This window comes from Rhagoletis zephyria, unplaced genomic scaffold (genome assembly GCF_001687245.7).
Source record: "Rhagoletis zephyria isolate East Lansing unplaced genomic scaffold, Rhagoletis_zephyria_1.1 Rzeph_scaffold_00003, whole genome shotgun sequence".
NCBI classification, from domain to species: domain Eukaryota; kingdom Metazoa; phylum Arthropoda; class Insecta; order Diptera; family Tephritidae; genus Rhagoletis; species Rhagoletis zephyria.
The window spans coordinates 1,127,412-1,146,124 of record NW_016157087.1 but is presented as its reverse complement, the minus strand read 5'-3'; the positions used below and the strand labels follow the sequence as shown (position 1 = coordinate 1,146,124).

General features: G+C 36.1%; 1 protein-coding gene and 1 long non-coding RNA gene across 3 annotated transcripts in view; both read left to right on the top strand.

Annotated features, from left to right (window-relative positions):
* LOC108370294 (transcriptional regulator ATRX-like) overlaps nt 1-18,713 on the top strand; it is a 91,834-nt gene that overhangs the window by 39,083 nt on the left and 34,038 nt on the right. For both annotated transcript variants that reach the window (XM_017625641.1, XM_017625713.1), the window contains 8 exons: nt 14,014-14,103; nt 14,166-14,216; nt 14,277-14,494; nt 14,564-14,658; nt 14,728-15,035; nt 15,114-15,235; nt 15,293-15,501; nt 15,565-15,592. In XM_017625641.1, coding sequence (XP_017481130.1) covers nt 14,014-14,103; nt 14,166-14,216; nt 14,277-14,494; nt 14,564-14,658; nt 14,728-15,035; nt 15,114-15,235; nt 15,293-15,501; nt 15,565-15,592 — 1,121 coding nt within the window. The remainder of the gene's footprint in view (nt 1-14,013; nt 14,104-14,165; nt 14,217-14,276; nt 14,495-14,563; nt 14,659-14,727; nt 15,036-15,113; nt 15,236-15,292; nt 15,502-15,564; nt 15,593-18,713) is intronic.
* Nucleotides 5,453-6,011, top strand: LOC108370445 (uncharacterized). The gene is made up of 3 exons (XR_001848641.1): nt 5,453-5,672; nt 5,733-5,794; nt 5,847-6,011. It is a non-coding gene; the product is annotated as an uncharacterized LOC108370445 (long non-coding RNA).

Sequence of the window (18,713 nt, the reverse complement as noted above, 5' to 3'; positions counted from 1 at the left end):
GGCGTAGCCACGCCCACTTATGGTTACATGTGTATATCTTGGTAACCGCTGCACCAATTTCTTCCAAACTTGGCACAGTTTTTAACCTTGGTACAACGTAGCAAACGGCTGAACAGCATAAAAAATCGCCGAAACTTTTTAAAATGTGGTCATTGCCCACATCCCATATAACGGTAATTTAGAGAAATACAAAATCTTCGATAAATCAGTAAATATTGAAGCTAATTTATTCAAAATTGATGCTTGCAACAATTCTTTACCAAGAAATACGTTTATGGTAAAATTTTGGAAAATGGGCGTGGCACCGCCCACTTATGATCACATATATGTATCTCGGTAACCGTTCTACCAATTTGCACCATACTGGTGTGGTTATTGTGCTTGCCACATAAAAGGAAAACGTTGAAAATTTTTGAAATCGGACTAAAATTACGGCTGCTTTTCATATAACGGTAAATTTCAGAAATGCTTGAAACTTCAATATTTCGAAATTGAAGGAGGCTAATTTACTCAAAATTGATACACTCCGGATTACCATCTAGCGGAAGGTGGTCGGAAAGGTGAAAAAACATATATTTAATACTTGCGCCGGGTATTTAATGTTCGGCTCCGCCCGAACTTAGACTTTCTTACTTGTTGTTTTTATATTTACCTTTGCCTTTATCCTTTTCTTTATCTATGTACGTACTCACCTTTACTTTTATTCTTGGATTGGTCTTTCTAAGTGTTGTTTCTCTTCAAAAAGTTTTCGCGTATTATGCATACTTGTGTTCATACATATATGTGTGTACATAAATAATATGTATAGACATACTTACATAGATTACTAAAAAATCCACATTACCTGCTATCAACATATGTACGTATGTATGTATTTGCATATGTACATACGCTGCGATTTGGTTGTAAATATTGCGCCTTCTGTTTATTAAAAGCCGAAATACATATGTACTTGCGCAGACATACATACTTTTTGTCTCCTTCCCTGACTTCCAACGCATGCACGTGTTTGCAAAACAATGACGAAGTGATTTTGTATGGGAAATCATTTATGCCCATATATTTGAATCAAATAAACATACTTAGAAGATATCAACCAATACTTCCCATATACCAAACGAAAGGAAAACTCTTGACTTTTTGATTAAAGAAAACAAAAACAAAATCATTTGAGCGGTTTTCAATCGTTTTGGTAATAAAAAACATTTGCAAATTTTGTCATTAATTTTTTGCCTTAAAATGCTCAATATTTGTTGAATTTATATAAAATCTGTACACGATAATATTTCTATTGCTCCAAAGAATCTATATCCCGAAAATTAAAGTTATATCTGCAAATCATAAGCTGCTGGAGCACTTTAAAGGCTCAAAATTGACCCCAAAATAAGGCAATATTTACCGTTGTTTCTAGGACAGACGTCGAATCGGTTACTTACAGAAATGTATCTGTCAATAGGTTTGGAATTTTATCTTTGAAATGCCACACTTTTCTTTGAAATCGCTTCATTAGTTCTCGTGCAATAAGCGTTTTCGTGAAGCTCTAAAAATTACAACTACAACATTTCAGCATAGCCTCCATATCTTAGGGTAAGACGTATTCTACGTCAAAATATATATATATATTTCAATCCTTGACGGCCGAGAGGTCTAAAGCGGTCTCTTTTTAACTTTATAAAGTGTAGTTTTTTTAAATATTCGTATGAAAGAATAACAAAATGACACTCAGTTATATACTCCATTTAAAAAGTGGCAATTTTTGAAAAATGTTTCCAAATTATGCCAATTTCAATTTAAAGTCCAAAAAGCCTTAATTTGGTTAAAAGAAGCAACATTAGCATCAACAAAGTTGTAAACAGCCGTTTGTTTCCTATCTTTCTTGATTTCTCCCCTCCAAACGATAAATAGTTCTTAGCTGACACTATCACAACACAAAATATGGTGGCATTAGATGCAATACTTATATTCCAAAATTTCCTAAGCTTATGTTAAATTAACATTTAAGAAAATTCTAATAATTATTAGGTAGCTAAGAAAAATTAGATATTATACCCAAAGAAAAGCAATATCTTGTTAGCACACATCTTTACTATCTACTCACTCGTAGCTTTCGTCTCAATACCAGCGTTTTTTAAGAATGAGTTCTAATATTTTGATAAGAGCACTTAAAATTTACGCTTTATAATTCACACTCATTTGAATTTTCAATTGTACAAAAATAAGTAGACTTTGACCACTGAATGTTACTACACGGCTTTTTATAAAAACAAAGTTATCCCTCCCATGTTTTAAAATGGTGTTAACTAGGGATGTCAATCCCGGGTCTTTTTGAGGTCCCGAATATCCCGGGATTAGTCGATTTAAATCCCGGGATTGCTGGAAACAATTTTTTTGTTAGCCAATTAAATTTTTATTACAAATATCCCGTCTCAAGGGCAAAACAAGCATTTTTTGCAACATTGGTTGCGCTCAGTGATCGGACTTCTACCACATTGTGGTAGATCTGCCACTTTTTTGTGCATCTACCACACAAGGTCTGAAATCTACCACATATTCGCGTTTTTGAGTAGTTTTATTTTTGATAGACATAGTTTTCTTATTTTTAAGAGCAAAAATGGTCCAACACTAAATACTTACAGCAAAGCGGAATGGGAGGATAAAATATATAATATATATATCATAGCAAGTTTTCTCAGTAATAAATTTTTCGAGAGGAAACGTGGTTTTATTGTGTTGAATTGCAAAATATATGATTTGTAAAAAGAATTAATTGCGAAAATGTTAAAAAACGGCGATTTTTGTGCAAGTATTAGCAAATGTCAGTGCATCTAAAGTTTCTACGGCTTGTTTACTTTTACTTGAGAATTGTCAAAACCGCCGAATCCCAAGTAGAGGTTTCTGGAAAGTGTNAGTTTCTAAGGCGTTGTTTACTTTTACTTGAGAATTGTCAAAACCGCCGAATCCCAAGTAGAGGTTTCTGGAAAGTGCCACATTTGTATTAGCTACATCGTGATGTGGTAGAAAGAAAACCTAGCAGCACTCCGCAAGGTTGCAGAAATCTCTCAAAATATGTTTGAAAAATATCTTGATATAAAGCAGTTCCTTTACACTGTCAAGGAAAAAATTGCAAAAACTCAACGCAATTTTTAGCAAATTCAATCTTGTACTTTATTATACTAAAATTAGATCTTTTTTTTTGTAGATTCTTATTAAAATGTTTGCAATTTTGGTGAAACCTTGCAGAATTTTTAAATTTTTGTACAAAGTTTGATCCAGAACCCGAGATCTACCACATTTCTTTGAAATCTACCACATTTTTTTCTAGATTCTACCACACAAATTTTTTTTGAAGTCCGATCACTGGTTGCGCTTTACGCGTTTGCAACACCGTTTTAATAAAACTGCCGGAATTTCGGGACAATCCCGGGATCCCGGGATTGTATTTTCAGATCCCGAAAATCCCGGGATCGACAAAACCCCGAAAATTGACATCCCTAGTGTTAACACATGTAAAAAATTAGTTTTGGTCACAAAAATGGGCATTGGGACATGTGGTTGCATACGGAAAACACGGTGGAGTGCAATAAGGTCTGCAGAAATAACGCCCATGGGCTTTATTTCCTTAAAAAAAAATAAAATAAAGCCCGCGGGCGTTATTGCCTTTTCGAAAAAGTAATTAAGCGCGCGGGCTTTACTGCCTTTTGCCGGTGCGCATTATTTCCCTTTCAATATGGCAATAACGCCCGCGGGCTTCATTTCCTAAAAAGTGAAATAAAGCCCGCGGGCGTTATTTCCTCTTTATTGTGGCTCTTGTCTCAATTTTAAAATATGTACATTCAAAACTCCCTGTTCGAAATAAAAGCTAACTAAGATGATAACATTGAACTCAATATTTATTTTCCTTTATTATACGAAGAAATTTAAATTAACAAATTTCAATGCATATATTTAATACATATGTATGTATGTATGTATGTACATGTGTATGAGAATTAAATAATTCAAAGTTTCAGCAACAAAAAAAGGTACATGAAAAAGTAAAAAGTTAAATAAATACTTTCGTGGATTGTCGAATAATTTGACGGCAAATTGGACATAAAATGCTTGAATTGCCATTTAGACGCCTGCTGTGCTCTGCAAAGCAATATGTGCAAAGTTTAAAATGATTGGCCGAGCTTCCCCTCCGATTGGCGGTGTGTGCCTTGATGTCACACAAACCACTCGACCACGACTGATTTATATTATTCTACCCTTTACTAATTTTTGTTGTTCGCGAAAATTTTCGTGCGTCATCCACATCACCACAGTATTTCAGCGGCGTGGTTCAGTGTTGCCACAAAAAAAATTACCAAATTCCTCAAAAACAAACGAAAAATCCTCAAAATCCGAACAAATTTCTTAAAATTTTCTTATTACAGATATGAGTATTGTGTACTGCATACTATTTACAGGTACTTAGTATAAAAATTAATTTCATTCTCCAATTTAATTGGTATATTTGTTCTGGCGGTTCAAACAAAGTATTACCGTTATTTTTTATGTCTTGGTTTGTATATAATATTGATGCAACTATATTAGTGCTCAATCTGGTCCTCAAGTCAGTCCTACACATTTTTAAAGTACTAAATATACTTTACTAAAGCATTAGAAAAGGGCTATATTAGTAATGCAGATATATATTTTTTTAATTGGGAAACTTATATGAACCTGAAGAATCTTTTAATTCAAAAGCTTTTCTCATAATTTTCTGGATCTAATGAGGAATCAATATGAATATCCTTATGATCGAACAATGCGTGTTCTCTCCATTCGTTATTATCGATAACATTTAAAATATTTAGCAGCAAATGCAGATGTGCTTAAGAGCGAAAGACACCACACAAGCGGCTTGACAAACCAAGCGAATTATTCCTTTCCTTAAAGCTATTTATCTTGTGTATGGGGGTTTTTGAAGGTTTGACAGGCCGTAAGCCGTTTGAGGAAAATGTAAAAAAAAATTAAAATTTTTTGATATTCTGGCCGCCATGTTTACATTTGATCAAACCGCTTACGTTGTGTATGATAAAATCATCTAATTCGCAACGGAATGAGGACGCGAGAGAGAAAAATCGAAGAAAACCAAACCCTTTTACATTTTGAACCGGAAGAAAACTAAAATTCTTTGTTTGAACGATTCATGTTTGCATGGTGCATGGCGAAATAGAAAAATTAGGTTTGAAGAATGTTTGACAAGCCACTTGCATTTCGCTCTTTAAATATATTGGGAGAAAATTCCTCAAAATAAAAATCCTCAAAAAATACTCAAGAAATACTCAAGCGAACCCGAAATTCCTCACAATTTGAGGAATTACCTACAAAGTGGCAACACTGGCGTGGGTACACAAAGAACCCCAACTCATCATCGTACATTCATATAGTGCATTTAAATCATATATGTGATACTTCTATATTGCTAGCATGATGCAATAATGAAAGGTGTTATACGTTGGCAACTTCTCGCTCTAATCCGCCATCTTGAACTACCTTAGGAGAAACTGTGTTGTTTCTTTGCTAATTTCACTGAACATTTCCCAAAATATTAGAAAAAAAATTCTAAACAAGCTACATTGATTCAATTTTCGTTGTTCGTTTTGTTCTTATTCGCTGACATTTGTTTTCCAATTGCGTGAAATTTGGTAAGTATTGTAATAAAACCGAATTATTTTACAAATAAATTATAATTTTGCATTTATTAGGTCATTTCCTTAGTGTTTTCCTGGCCGATCTGTGCTGGTATTGTAATTAGGAGCTAATACACGTAAGTTACAACATATTATTTTGACTTCATTGATGAACCATTCCATTTGCAGCATTCTCTGGTGAACTGCAGCTGCGGCCGAATTTGATTGTGTGCATCATCCTGCAGATATTTTGAAGTAAGTTGGAACCAGCTCTTTGTTATTTCAAAACCTAATGAACCATTTATTCGCAGATTTTGTGGACGCTTCTGTTGTGCTGCGTTCCTGCTCCGCCCGNGTGTTAAAAACCTAAAAAGCCATTTATTTGCAGATTGTTTGTATGCTTCTGCTGTGCTGCGTTCCTGCTTCACCCGTGTATTAGATTGCTGCGTTCCTGTTAATATACACATCGTCGTTTAAAGCATGATAAAAGCATAGTAAGGTAAAACCGTTCTCTCATTGTGTCGGCCATGATTTTTTTTTTGAAGTTTGCCAACATTTTAAAATCGTATAAAATTGAGAGTAAAAAAAAGGAATTGTTCAAAGTTGTTGTTGTTTGAGATTGAAAATGGGAATGTGTGTGTGAGTTTGTGTGTAAAATTTTAAAATTAAATTGCTTGCAAACGTCAGGAATTTGAAAAATTCTTCTCAGCGGTTCTACCTTCCTATTTTTTTATCATGGTTTAAAGTACGAAACCGCGTAACTGACATTTGCTGCTAAAAATTGGATTTGCTCACACAAGTTCTGGGCTCAATCCTTATCATATACTAGCCAAAAATGCGATTGCTTTTTAAAAAAAGATAACCATTTTGAAATATGAGTGTTTTTACTCTCTAGAAAATAATTTATGCAACCTCGCATTATCTTGATACACGGTTTTGTACTTTAAACGACGATATGTAGATGTATGTATATATCACATATATTGACTTAGATATGTATAGACAATTAATGATGTGTACATAATTTTTTTTATGTTGAAACTAGATATGTATATAGTATGTTATTATTATTATTCGGGTCGAAAAAGTCCTATCTCAAATGGAAATACTTTGAAAATGTGCTGAGATAGGGCGTCTTTGGATCGCCAGCTGAGATAGGGTGTTTTTGAACCGAGTTCTGAGATAGGGCATTTTTCAATCAAATTCTAAAATAGGGCGTTGTAAAGTTTTCTGATATCGAGTGTTTTCGACCTGGCTGCCGAGATAGGTCGATATTCCACTCAGCCATCGATATATAGTCGCATTTTTCGGTATATGGAAGACGATTAAACACGATTTGTTTTTATATCGATTCTAAAAAATCAACGGTAATTTTTAGCCACTTCAAACTTGCATATAATAAGACTAAAATTGAAGGGCCTATAAAACTGAGTGCTCAAAAAAATTCTAACACTTCTGAGAAAAAAGTGTGAATTTTGGGTGAAAATTTGTTGTATTTTTTGTAGTTTTTTTACGAAGTTTTAAAATTGGGTTTATATGGGGTTTGTTAGAAATTGAGCTTTATTTTTATTGCAAATTCTTAGAAATAAATTAACATGAGAGGGAAATAATATCACTTTGAAATAGGGTTGCTATTGATATGACCGATACTGTATGTATATAATAAATTTTGTACAATTAAAAAACAAAGTGGATTTACTAAAATGAACACAACGTATTAATTATAAATTCTGAAATATATTGTTAATTTCAAAAACAAATAAATAAAACATTAAAAAGCTTGCTGTATGACTCGAACTTGGATGTACGTGAACTTGGGTAATGTATAATTGTTTATATGATTCCTCAAAGTATCCCTTATATAACACTGTGGAACACAAAAAAACCTTAGTGCGAATATATCAAGTTTGATAGCTGTTGGCCATACCAATAATGCCTCATACTCAGATTTCCTAGATCAATTCGTGTTCTCCGAGAAAAAAAAATTTCACGATCCAAAAATCTGAAAAATCTATTTTCTCCAAATTTTGAACATTTATCGTTTTTGGCCTATATTTTGTGGCAAATACCATACAAAGCAAATATAGGCCAAAAAACGAAGAATTTTCAAAATTTTGAGAAAAGAATTTGACCGCTATACTCAGATTTTTGAACCGTGAAATTTTTTTTCTCGAGAACACGAATTGATCTAGTAAAACTGAGTATGAGGCATTATTAGTATGGTCAACATCTATCAAACCTGATATATGCGCACAAGAAGCCCATTTGAAAGAGGGGGACAAAATATCACACGTAAATGAATTCCTCTATTTGGCCTGTACAATATAAGGGAAACATTTCAAATTCATAAGGGATAATTTTCTTAGTGATACGGCTTATATAAGGAATTATATATGCCTTACTGTTCTAGCTGGGTATTCATCAGCCCAAAAATGTTAAGCATATTATCATATTCCTGTGAATAAAAAAACGCCTAATTTTATTATTTTAATTATCTACAACTTTATGAGACTACCAAGCCATATAGTATATACCTATTCAGATAATCGGAACGCTGTTGAGAAGGCATAAAATTTAGTACTTTTTCAACTAAAAGGCCTTTTTTCTTCCCGTTTTTCTTGTACTTCCAAAATACAATATTGACCTAAGGTAGTTCGCTTTCGAGCTGTCACAACGTTCAACACCTTTCATTATTGCATCATGGTAGAAGTATACGTGTACCCACCCAACAAGCAAAATAAACTTAAAGAAAGTTTTTTTTAAGTTTTCAATTATAAACATTAAGCTTACAAAACGTTGATTTTTTGTTTATAAAACGCTTGAAAGTAAGCGTAATATAATCGAAAAGGAACAGTGGTTATAAGCGTAGAAATATAAACTTGTAATAAATGTTCAAAATAAAGCTTTTTATAAGCGTAAAAGTGTAAACTTATAATAAAGGTTAAAAAAAGTTGTTTATAAGCGTATGAATATAAACTTACTAAAAATTTTCAAAGGACAGCTTTTTATAAAAATTTTTATAACCCTTATTTAAAGATATTTCATTAAAAACTCATACATAGATTGCTTAACATCTAGAAACTAAACGAAATGCGAATTTGCGGCGGACTCATCTACTGTCGCGAAAATATAAATAGGGAAAATTAAAAAAATTAAACATAAAAAAGTTAATTATTACATCTTGTTGCGTGCTTTCAATTACATGCAGTTATTGGCAAATTGGAAAAACGACATCGATGCAGCTACATATTCCGCTTCATCGCCGCCATTCTCATTGATGAACTTTTCTGAAAAAAATTTAATACATTTTTAATTGAATGTTAAACTAAGAAAGAATAAGGAGAACTCATCATTTGAAGACTCGAATGCTCAACCGATTAGCGCAGTGGATCCTGGATTGGATTTTTTTACCGCATCGGTTTTATTTAATTTTTTCTTTTAATAATATATTTAAAAAAATGTAAACACGTCACTTAAGGCGCTGGGCCCAATGCAGGCTTGCTTTGTGCGCCTTGCTGACTTCAATTTGCTTTGATTTACTTTAAAAACTTGCTTGGCCGAATGGTGGCTTGGAACGCTGTCAAAGTAACCAGCTGTCTGGTTGAAAAGTCAATGTCTGTTCCCTTAACGTTAATAATCATTTCCTAGAAAACTCTAAAAAATTTATCAAAAACTTTCAGATTTATTTTTACATTAATGCGAAATAATGTTTGTATTTAAAAGAAATGATAATAATGATACATACATATCTATATCTACATTTACTAAAAAAACTATAACTTAAAAAAGCGATTTACTTGAAGAAAAGAGCCATAAAAAGTTTTTTCCTCTCGTGTAAAATTTGTAAAAGTGGGCTTTGCAACTTTTTACTATAAGATAACGATATGTTAAAAGTAAATATGGAAACAATGAATCAATTTTATTTCATTTCGAATTACCTGCATTTTCTGTGACTATTTTGNTGTAAAAGTGGGCTTTGCAACTTTTTACTATAAGATAACGATATGTTAAAAGTAAATATGGAAACAATGAATCAATTTTATTTCATTTCGAATTACCTGCATTTTCTGTGACTATTTTGAATTAAGTAAGCAAATTTTTGTTTGAATTTATGTATTTTGAAAGGAACATAACTCTTTGTCAAAAGCCTACAAAACGTTTTCAAATAAAACATTTGACTATTTCAAACATTGAGGCGCTTAAAGCAAGTGAAGAAAAGCTGTCATTTGGCCAGCCTTTATACGTTTTAGTATATTCCAAATAATTTTTGACACTTCTCGCGGCGAAGTAGGCAAAGCAAGCCTGCATTGGGCCAGCACCTTTACGATTGAAAAAATGTTATATTTACTACTTCATGTCGTTGGCATTTGCATTTCATTTATAAGTTTAAGTTATTTATAAACATTCGCTCTCAAAACTTATTAAAGGTTTATTTGAAAATACGTTTAATAAGCTTAATATTAAAAATGATTATTTAACGCTCATTATAGCAAACTTACTTTAAGTTATTTTTAAAAACATTTACTGAAATGCTTGTTGGGTATATTTGTAAACTACTACATAGAATGAAGCATGATAAAAACATTACAAGGTACCCACCAAACAATTTCTGTTGCCGGCAATAAGAAAACGTGTCGCCCTCGGAAACAAATTTATTGCCGGTAATATTGCCATCGAATCGATTTCCTATTACCGGTCGCTGTAAAACGTCCGCCGAAGGCAACTCGCCTGGGCTAGTCGTTTTCTTATTACCTGAATGAGTCCTTTTCTTATCGCTTCAGGCAATATTTGGAATAATTTTATTCTTTTGAATTTTTGAATTTTTGAGAACTTATTTATTCAAAATTGACATGAACGAAGTGATGTTGCCGATTTGTCAGCACAGCAATAAATCGGTGAGTCGCCAATTTGTTGCCATTGACGATTGTTGCCTATTTCTCATGTTTTGCATGGTGGGTAAATTCATTCTCTCAATTCGTCGGCCATGATTTTTTCTGACGTTTGCCAACATTTTAAAATCATATAAAATTGAAAATAAAAAAATTAAATTCTTCACAATTGTTGTTGTTTGAGATTGAAAATGAGAATGTGTGTGTGAGTTTGAGTTTTGATATTAAAATTATATTGTTGCCAAACGTCAGACTGCCTCTCAATGCCATATCATAGCAGGTGCGGTTCAGAGAATTAAACAAACAAACAAAAATTGTACGGTCCCATGTTTCCTTCAAACCGCAGTTAACGCAAACGAATTTTGTTCAAAATTAAATTTTGATGCATAAACGCTCTTAGACTGTCTTTGCACCTGTGCGGAGTTGACTTGACAACTTGAAGAACGCATGGAACGGGCCATAATTCGAAATTTTTTGCAGCGAATATGATGTGTATGTACTGCTATCACCGCTAAAAGTGTAAATAAATTCTCGACATACACCCTAAGTTCAAACATACGCCACAAAATAAAATTAAATGAGCAATTTCTCATTTTCGGGGCGCTTCGGAATCGAAGCATTATACTTTGCGCCTATTTTCTTACTCTGCATCGGCATTTCGGCAAAAAATTGCTTTCATTTTCTAGTTACTCTCTGTCAGATTTTTGTTCAACTAGACTCTAGGTCCTAGAGTATTTCTGCTTCAAGAAGTAAGTTTTGAAAAAAACAAATTCTACATTTTTTGCGGTTAGGGCTCGATATGTCGACTTTCTTCGAAGCTCTTCGTTTTTTCGATATCCGAAAAATTGGAAAACAGGAGGTGTTTTTCCTAACTAATGGCGTTTTCTTTTCTACCGAAAAATGTTGCCTTCTCAGTGGCCTCTACGCATAAATACTAAGGAGAGGGCATTGAAAAGGCAACAGTTTTTGTAGAAAAGAATTCGCCATAAGACAAAACTTATTTCCACATGAAGCTGTGTGGCATATGATAGTTGACCGAATCCAATAAAGCACGCTATTCGTTTCTGTTCTGTGCTTATTGACGCCAACTGATGCCACTGGTCCGTCTGTAACTGGTACCTTTATCCTCTGCCACCACAACGGCTGCCGTGTTTCTCATAAAAATATTTTATTTTTTGTTAATTTTTCATGTGAACTATTTTTCAATAAGAATTGGTTAAACCGCTCCTGAATTTTGAAAAGTCAAAATGTCAGTTTCAGTATATTCTCTTATCGGATCTCTCTTTCTTTTTTGAATATATCGAGACTCTCATGTTGTGGAATGTACTTTGAATTTACTAGCAATATAGAAGTACTACATATATGATTTAAATAATGTAAGTATATAAACAAAAAAATTTTCCGGCGTTATGACGAGGGGGGGTTGGGGGGAAAGCGAGCCTGTTGGCGCTCAACCGCGGCGGTTCGCGTTGGCGTCATGGCGAGGACGTCCGCGTTTGCGCGCCACTTCTGAAAAACCTAAGATGCTGAGAACAAATATGTGCATCGCATGAAGGCTAAACAAACAGTAACAATTTACCTTTAGTTTCCAATAATTCGCTTATCAGTTATTGGCAAAAATACCGTTCGATTTTATGCGTATACTGCAGAAGGGAATTTAACGCAGAACTACACTGTATGCAAAAATAGAGAGCAATTCGTTTAAAATACGTTCGATTTTATGCAAATGTATGCCTGTATACATAACTGGAATGTTTCAGTAAAATAAAGCCAGAGAAAATACTACTACGGGCTTTATTTCCTTTTTATGAAATAAATCAATCGGGCGTTATTTCCTTTTCTTTGGGAAATAAAGCCCGCAGCCATTATTGCTCTTTCGTAAAGGAAATAAAGCTATTTCCCCTTCAAAAAGGAAATAACGCCTATGGGCTTTATTTCCCTTTTTTTTGCGTAATAAAGCCCATGGGCGTTATTTCCGCGGGCCTTATTGCACTCCACCGGAAAACAAAAACCGAATTTTTGTTCCGTTGTCGACATTTGATTTTACAACCAACAAAACAAGAAAGAAAGTTACTAAATTCAACCAGATATTGCCAAGCTTATATTATGTGCAGAACGTATATGTACATAATATGTATATCCGAAGGCACCGGCTCGCTATTAGATACCATCAGTTCAAAATACCATTACAAGCTTTTCAGAGAATCAGCGCTTTTCATGCTTTCAGCGCTCGGTTTATCTATAATTTTATGTCGGCAAGAACGCCGAAGCCACAACACCATGAAAAATTGGTAGGGATTACAAGCTCATTGTGGCCGAAGAATCGAATTTATCTTATGGCACGTTGTGTTACATGTACATGTGTTGCATTTGGATATAGTACATGTACACCTCCATCTGCATAAGGCTCTGGCCACAAAACAACTGAGGGAATCTGATCATTCACAGTGTTCTGGATAGGTTTTATTGCATTTTGCGTTTTGGCGATTTGCCACCGATATCATCTGGCTTGGCACCGTTGGACGTTTTTACGAGACTAGACATTAGTTTAGATATCACAATGAGGTGTACATTGCGACCTTATGATCTATGCTGCACTCTCCTCTTCACAGCACCTCTTCTAAGCCTAGATCATTCAGAAATTTTAACATCGGCTTCAAGGATAGGGAGTGCAAGTGTTTAAACTGTGGGCACATCCAGCCTATACTTCTCTCACGTCTTCTACAGACTGCATCACACCCGGTGAGAATGCGTAGTGGTGCCTCGCTTGTCAAGTTGCAGGATCGTCAAAGATTATTTGACCATATCCCCAACTTATGTAGATCTTCTTAGTCTGCAGTGTCCTGTAAGGATACCTGTTTGAATTGTAAGCCTCCATCTTAGGAGGTTAATTAAGCTTTGGAATCTCTGCTTGTTAAACCCTTCCAGTGAACTCTTTACCTCACGGATTCTTCTTGAACTATGCCAATTTATATCCCTAAGAGTGTTCCACTCTGTACTGAGCTCGGAGCTTCTCTAGCGAGACAGTGCGCCGCCTTTACCCTAAATTCGTCTGTGGCCAGAAACCAGCTAACTTGATGTTATTGTGTCTGCCAAGGGAGTTGAGAGCCATGAGTAGTGATAGAACTTTTTAGAAAAGTATCGATACTAATACTCACATAGAATACTCTAAAAAAGAATCGATGCCTGTACTCATATTTGCAAAAAAGTATCGATAATACTCGTACTTCCAAGTATTCTCAAATCAAACGAAAAAAGTAAACAAAAATCAGATTGCTTTGTTTTTTCACCTGTTCCTATTTTTTAAATTTATAGTAAATGCTTGTTATAGTTTTTATCTGATCTATGACAACCCGAATGTTGTGTCTATATATTCCGAGTAAACTCCACTTCTAGCCTTCTCATCAGCTCCCATGCCAGGGAATATATTTTGAAACTCATGTATATCTTTTTATTAATATTTACAGACCATTCTTTACGAATACATATTAAATATAATATCCAAAAAAGAAGATAGAGGAAAAGGATTAATAACAGATTACACCTGTTTACGAAAAGTGAGTTTCCAGATGAACCATTTAAGTAGTTGAAAATTTTTACTCATAATATGAACTCGTAGATTTGGACACATCCTAAAGTATTGGAAGACGCTTGGAAAAATGCAACAGCTGTAAGTAAAGTTTTCAAAACAAAAAAGAGCAGTAATTGATAAGCTGTAACCGTTTTTCAGCAAAAGCACAAAAAAGACCCGCGGAAAAACCCAGCCGTAAATTCTGACGACGATCAACCGGACGATGTTTACGATAGTCAAACTGGTGTAATATCTGTAACGAATGACTGGTGGCGTAGCTTACTAGCAGAAAAAGACTTGGAGACTATATTACCTAGTAATAAGCTACGTACAATGTTCGAAATACTACGAATGTGTGAAGAAAAAGGGGAAAAATGGTTGGTTTGCAGTCAATTGTTTTATATTCATTACAGACTATTTAATTTAAATATATCAAACGCTTGCAGTCTAATTTTCTCAGCCTTTGTAGCCGTATTGAATGTGGTCGAATATTTTTTCAAGAAGATGAATGATAGGGATCCCGATACTCTAAACGAATTAAGTATGCAATGAAAACAATAAGCCTGATTATTAATATATGAACGAATAATATTTTAATTACTTCTCTTAGAAATGTCACAAGGATATCAAGTGAAAAACACTTGGATACTTGGAAAGGACTACTATCGCTTAGATGGAAAAACGCCGAAATTGATTCGCCATGCGATGATTGAACAATTTAACTCGCTTTCCAATAAGCGTGCACGTGTTTTTTTGATATCCTCAAGAGCTGGTGGACAGGGCATTAATTTAACCGGTGCTAATAGAGTTATCATACTTGACACGTCATGGAATCCATCTAATGATCAGCAAAATATTTTTCGAGTATTCCGCCTGGGTCAAAAGAAAAATTGCTACATCTATCGGTTGATTGCTATGGTATGATCTCAATACGAATGTGTACATATCGGATTTCGCAAATTATCTACATACATAAAATTTTTTATGAATATCTAGGGCACTATGGAAGAAAAAGTATATTCGAGATCGGTAACTAAACAAGCTATGAGCTTCAGAGTTGTCGATGAACAACAAATCGATCGACATTATAGTATGGCAGAACTAACTGAATTATATAGGTAAAATATTACTTGGCAACAAAAAAAAACAGATATTGAGACTAAAAAATTTTACAGCTTAGCAATACCAGACTATGAAAATAGGCCTATGCCCGATTGTCCACAGGATAGCATTTTAGCCAGTTTAATTTTAAATTATCCGCAGTTGGTATATAAATATCACGAACATGATAGTCTACTAGAAAACAAAGTAGAGCAAGAGCTGAGCGAGCAAGAGAAGCAGGATGCTTGGGCTGCATATGAGCGAGATCAACAATTGAATTCAGGTATAATGTTAATTCAATGTTACCAATGTTTTGCATAAAGTAAAAAGTGATATTTTCTTGCAGAAATTCGTGAAATGCCAAACCCGGATGAGTGAGTAATGAAGCATTTGTTTACATACTAATGTATAAACCTGAATATTTAGAAAAATTTTTCATTTGAATCATTTGATAATCGTTATTTGTACGATATATATTTTTCGATCATATTTTATCGCTGTTTTATAATTTTTTTCTGGCTAAGAATAGTTGATATGTAGATGTTCTAACTAATCGGTTGTTGTTGTTGTTGTAGCAGCATACAAATTCCCCAAAGACTTTTTGGGGAGTGTTGCTGGAGTGACAGTCCTTGGCCAGATATAAATCTGGGTCGTTCCGATTACGTAGACCCGACTGTCGGTCTTTATTATTGCTTACAGTTTTTCCATTAATCTTGATATAATCTAAGATAACTATTATTAGAAAAAGGAAACAAATCTATAACAATTTTCGGAGAAAAAGCAGTCTAGTATGTTCGTTAAATTACGGTTTCTTTTTTTAAATTTAAAACATAATGTTCTTAGATTAAATGTTACTGGATTTTCATTAGTTTAAATAACATTCGATCATACGTATAAGAAACTCCTACCGAATCTGTTAGTCGATGCAATACAATTCAATTAAATACTTAACTTTCATTTTTTAAATACATGCATGTAAAGACATCAAAACATACATAAGGAGTGTTCTCGTATTCTTCAGTAAAAATTTGCCTTCAGGAAAAATTTTGAGAATTTGGCAGCATTCGCTCTCTGAGAGAAACAAAAATCTACAGAAGTACGAGGACACAAAACTCGCAAAGAACGAAACAGCTGATCACTTTCCCAGTAGCCACAGGTGGTCCATTTGTTTATTTACTTTTTGCTGGTACATTGTCCCCTATTTGGTGTTTTTTATACCCGAGCGCAATTGTGCACAAGGGTATTATAACTTTGTTCACGTAACGGTTGTTTATAACAGCTAAAACGAATCGAGATATATATAGACAAATGTGTACATAAATGGTCAGAATGAAAATGAAGTCGATTAAGCCATGTCGTCCGTCGGTCCGTGTACACGATACCTCAAGCAAAAATTAAGATATCTCAACGAAATTTGGTGATTGCTCTTTAACCAAGGTAGGTTGGTAGGCGAAATCGGACCGTTGTTGTTGTTGTTGTAGCGGCTACAATAACCCCGCCCAGATCGGTTAATCCCTCAATCTCTCTCTACTAACGGCAGCCCTAGGAAGCGTGCAGCCTCGACGGGATCTGTCCATAGGGACAGGGGCGTTAGCGTGGTGGGATTTAGAGGGCATACGAAGAGATGCTTCGTTTAATCTGCTCAGGTATGAGTTCAACCTGCTGCAGTAACCAGAGCGCAGTTGGACTATTGTGGTCCGAGTCTCCCGAGGCAGACGAAGTTCTGTCTCGTCCAGGTCTGGTGGTTGTGTGCTCAGAACGGCATTCACAGGTCGGGAGTCTACATAACTCGAGACTGCCTCTCTGTGAATGCCGTTCAAGGCCTGTCGTTAAGCTGTCATGTCCAGATGTTGTTTGATGAACCTCTGGACTTCGTCCGTCAGTTTGTAGCCAGGAACTGCTTGCAGAGCATTATGTTATGCTCCTTAACAGGGAGCATGTGGACCTCCTCCTGCAGGCGGTGTTGCGGCGACATCAAGAGGCATCTTGTCGCTGTCCTAAGTGCCGTGTTCTGGCAAGTCTGCAGCTTCATCCAATGCGTCCTGTTGTTGTTGGTGTTGTAGCGGCTACTAAGCCCCGTTCGGTGCGGTTCAGCCATCAACGTTGTCGTCAATTCAATCAGCTAGGGGGAGGCCCAGGAAGTGTGCTACTTCCACAGAGGCTGTCCATAGGGACAGGGGCGTTAGCTGAGTGGGGTTCTCAGGGCATGTGAAGAGGTGCCGGGAATCATGTGGCGACTCTCCACATGCCGGGCGTTGGTTGGGCACATCCTCGCTGATTCTGCTCAAGTAGGAGTTGAGCCTGCTGCAATAGCCAGAGCGAAGTTGGGCTTTGTAGTGCGGGTCTCCCGAGACAGACAAAGTTCTGTCCCGTCCACGTCCGGTGGTTGTGTGCCTAGAACGGCATTCACAGGGCGGGAGTCTACATAACGTGAGACTGATTCCCTGTGAATGCCGTTCAGGGCCTGTCGGTAGGTTGACGGGTCCAGAGGTTGTTGATAAACCTCTGGACCTCGTCCGTCAGTTCGTAAAGATGCCTCCTGACGTGCCGTGGCGAGGGCTCTTCCGCGAGCAGCTGTCCGCTGGGATGGCCACGTCTGTGGCTCCCAGCAAGAAACTACTTGCAGAGCATTATGTTATGATCCTTTACTGGGAGCATCTGGGCCTCGTCATGTAGGTGGTGTTGCGGCGCCATCAGGAGGCATCCTANCTCCTTGACTGGGAGCATCTAGGCCTCGTAGTGTAGGTGGTGTTGGGGCGTCATCAGGCGGGATCCGGTCGCTGTTCGTAGTGCCGTATTTTGGCAGGTCTGTAGCTTCATCCACTGCGTCCTGCTAGTCCCAGGCGGTTTAGAACCGGCCGGTCAATTGCCTTGTATGTTGCCAACAACGTTTCTTTATCTTTGCCCCAAGTGCTGCCGGCCAGCGACTTGAGGACATTGTTGCGCTTCTGTACTTTGTTGACAATTGCGGTTGTATGCGCCGAGAAGGAGAGCAGACTGTCGAAGGTAACTCCGAGGATTTTCGCGTTATTCACCGTCGGTATTGTTACGCCATCAACGTGAATACCCAGTGGCAGTCTGACCTCCTTCATCCAGGTGGTGAAAAGGGTTGCCGAGGATTTCGCAGGGGATAGGGCAAGGCTCCTTGCAGTGAAGAAGCGAGAAAGTTCGGAGAGGTAACCGTTTACTTTCGAGCATAAGTCATCAATTCCATTCCCAGACGCCATGAACGAACAATCGTCAGCATAGGAGACTATATTAACACCCTCTGGGGGCTGAGGAAGCTTTGAGATGTAATAATTAAACAGTAGCGGGGACAGGACACCACCCTGTGGTACCCCCTGTTTAATTTTACGTGGCTTGCTAGTTTTGTCTCTGAAAATTACTGACGAGTGTCGACCACTCAGGTAATTCCCCGACCACCGTTTGAGTCCCTGTGGGAGTTAGGAGGCCTCTATATCTTCTAGTAGCGTTGAATGACTGACAGTGTCGAAC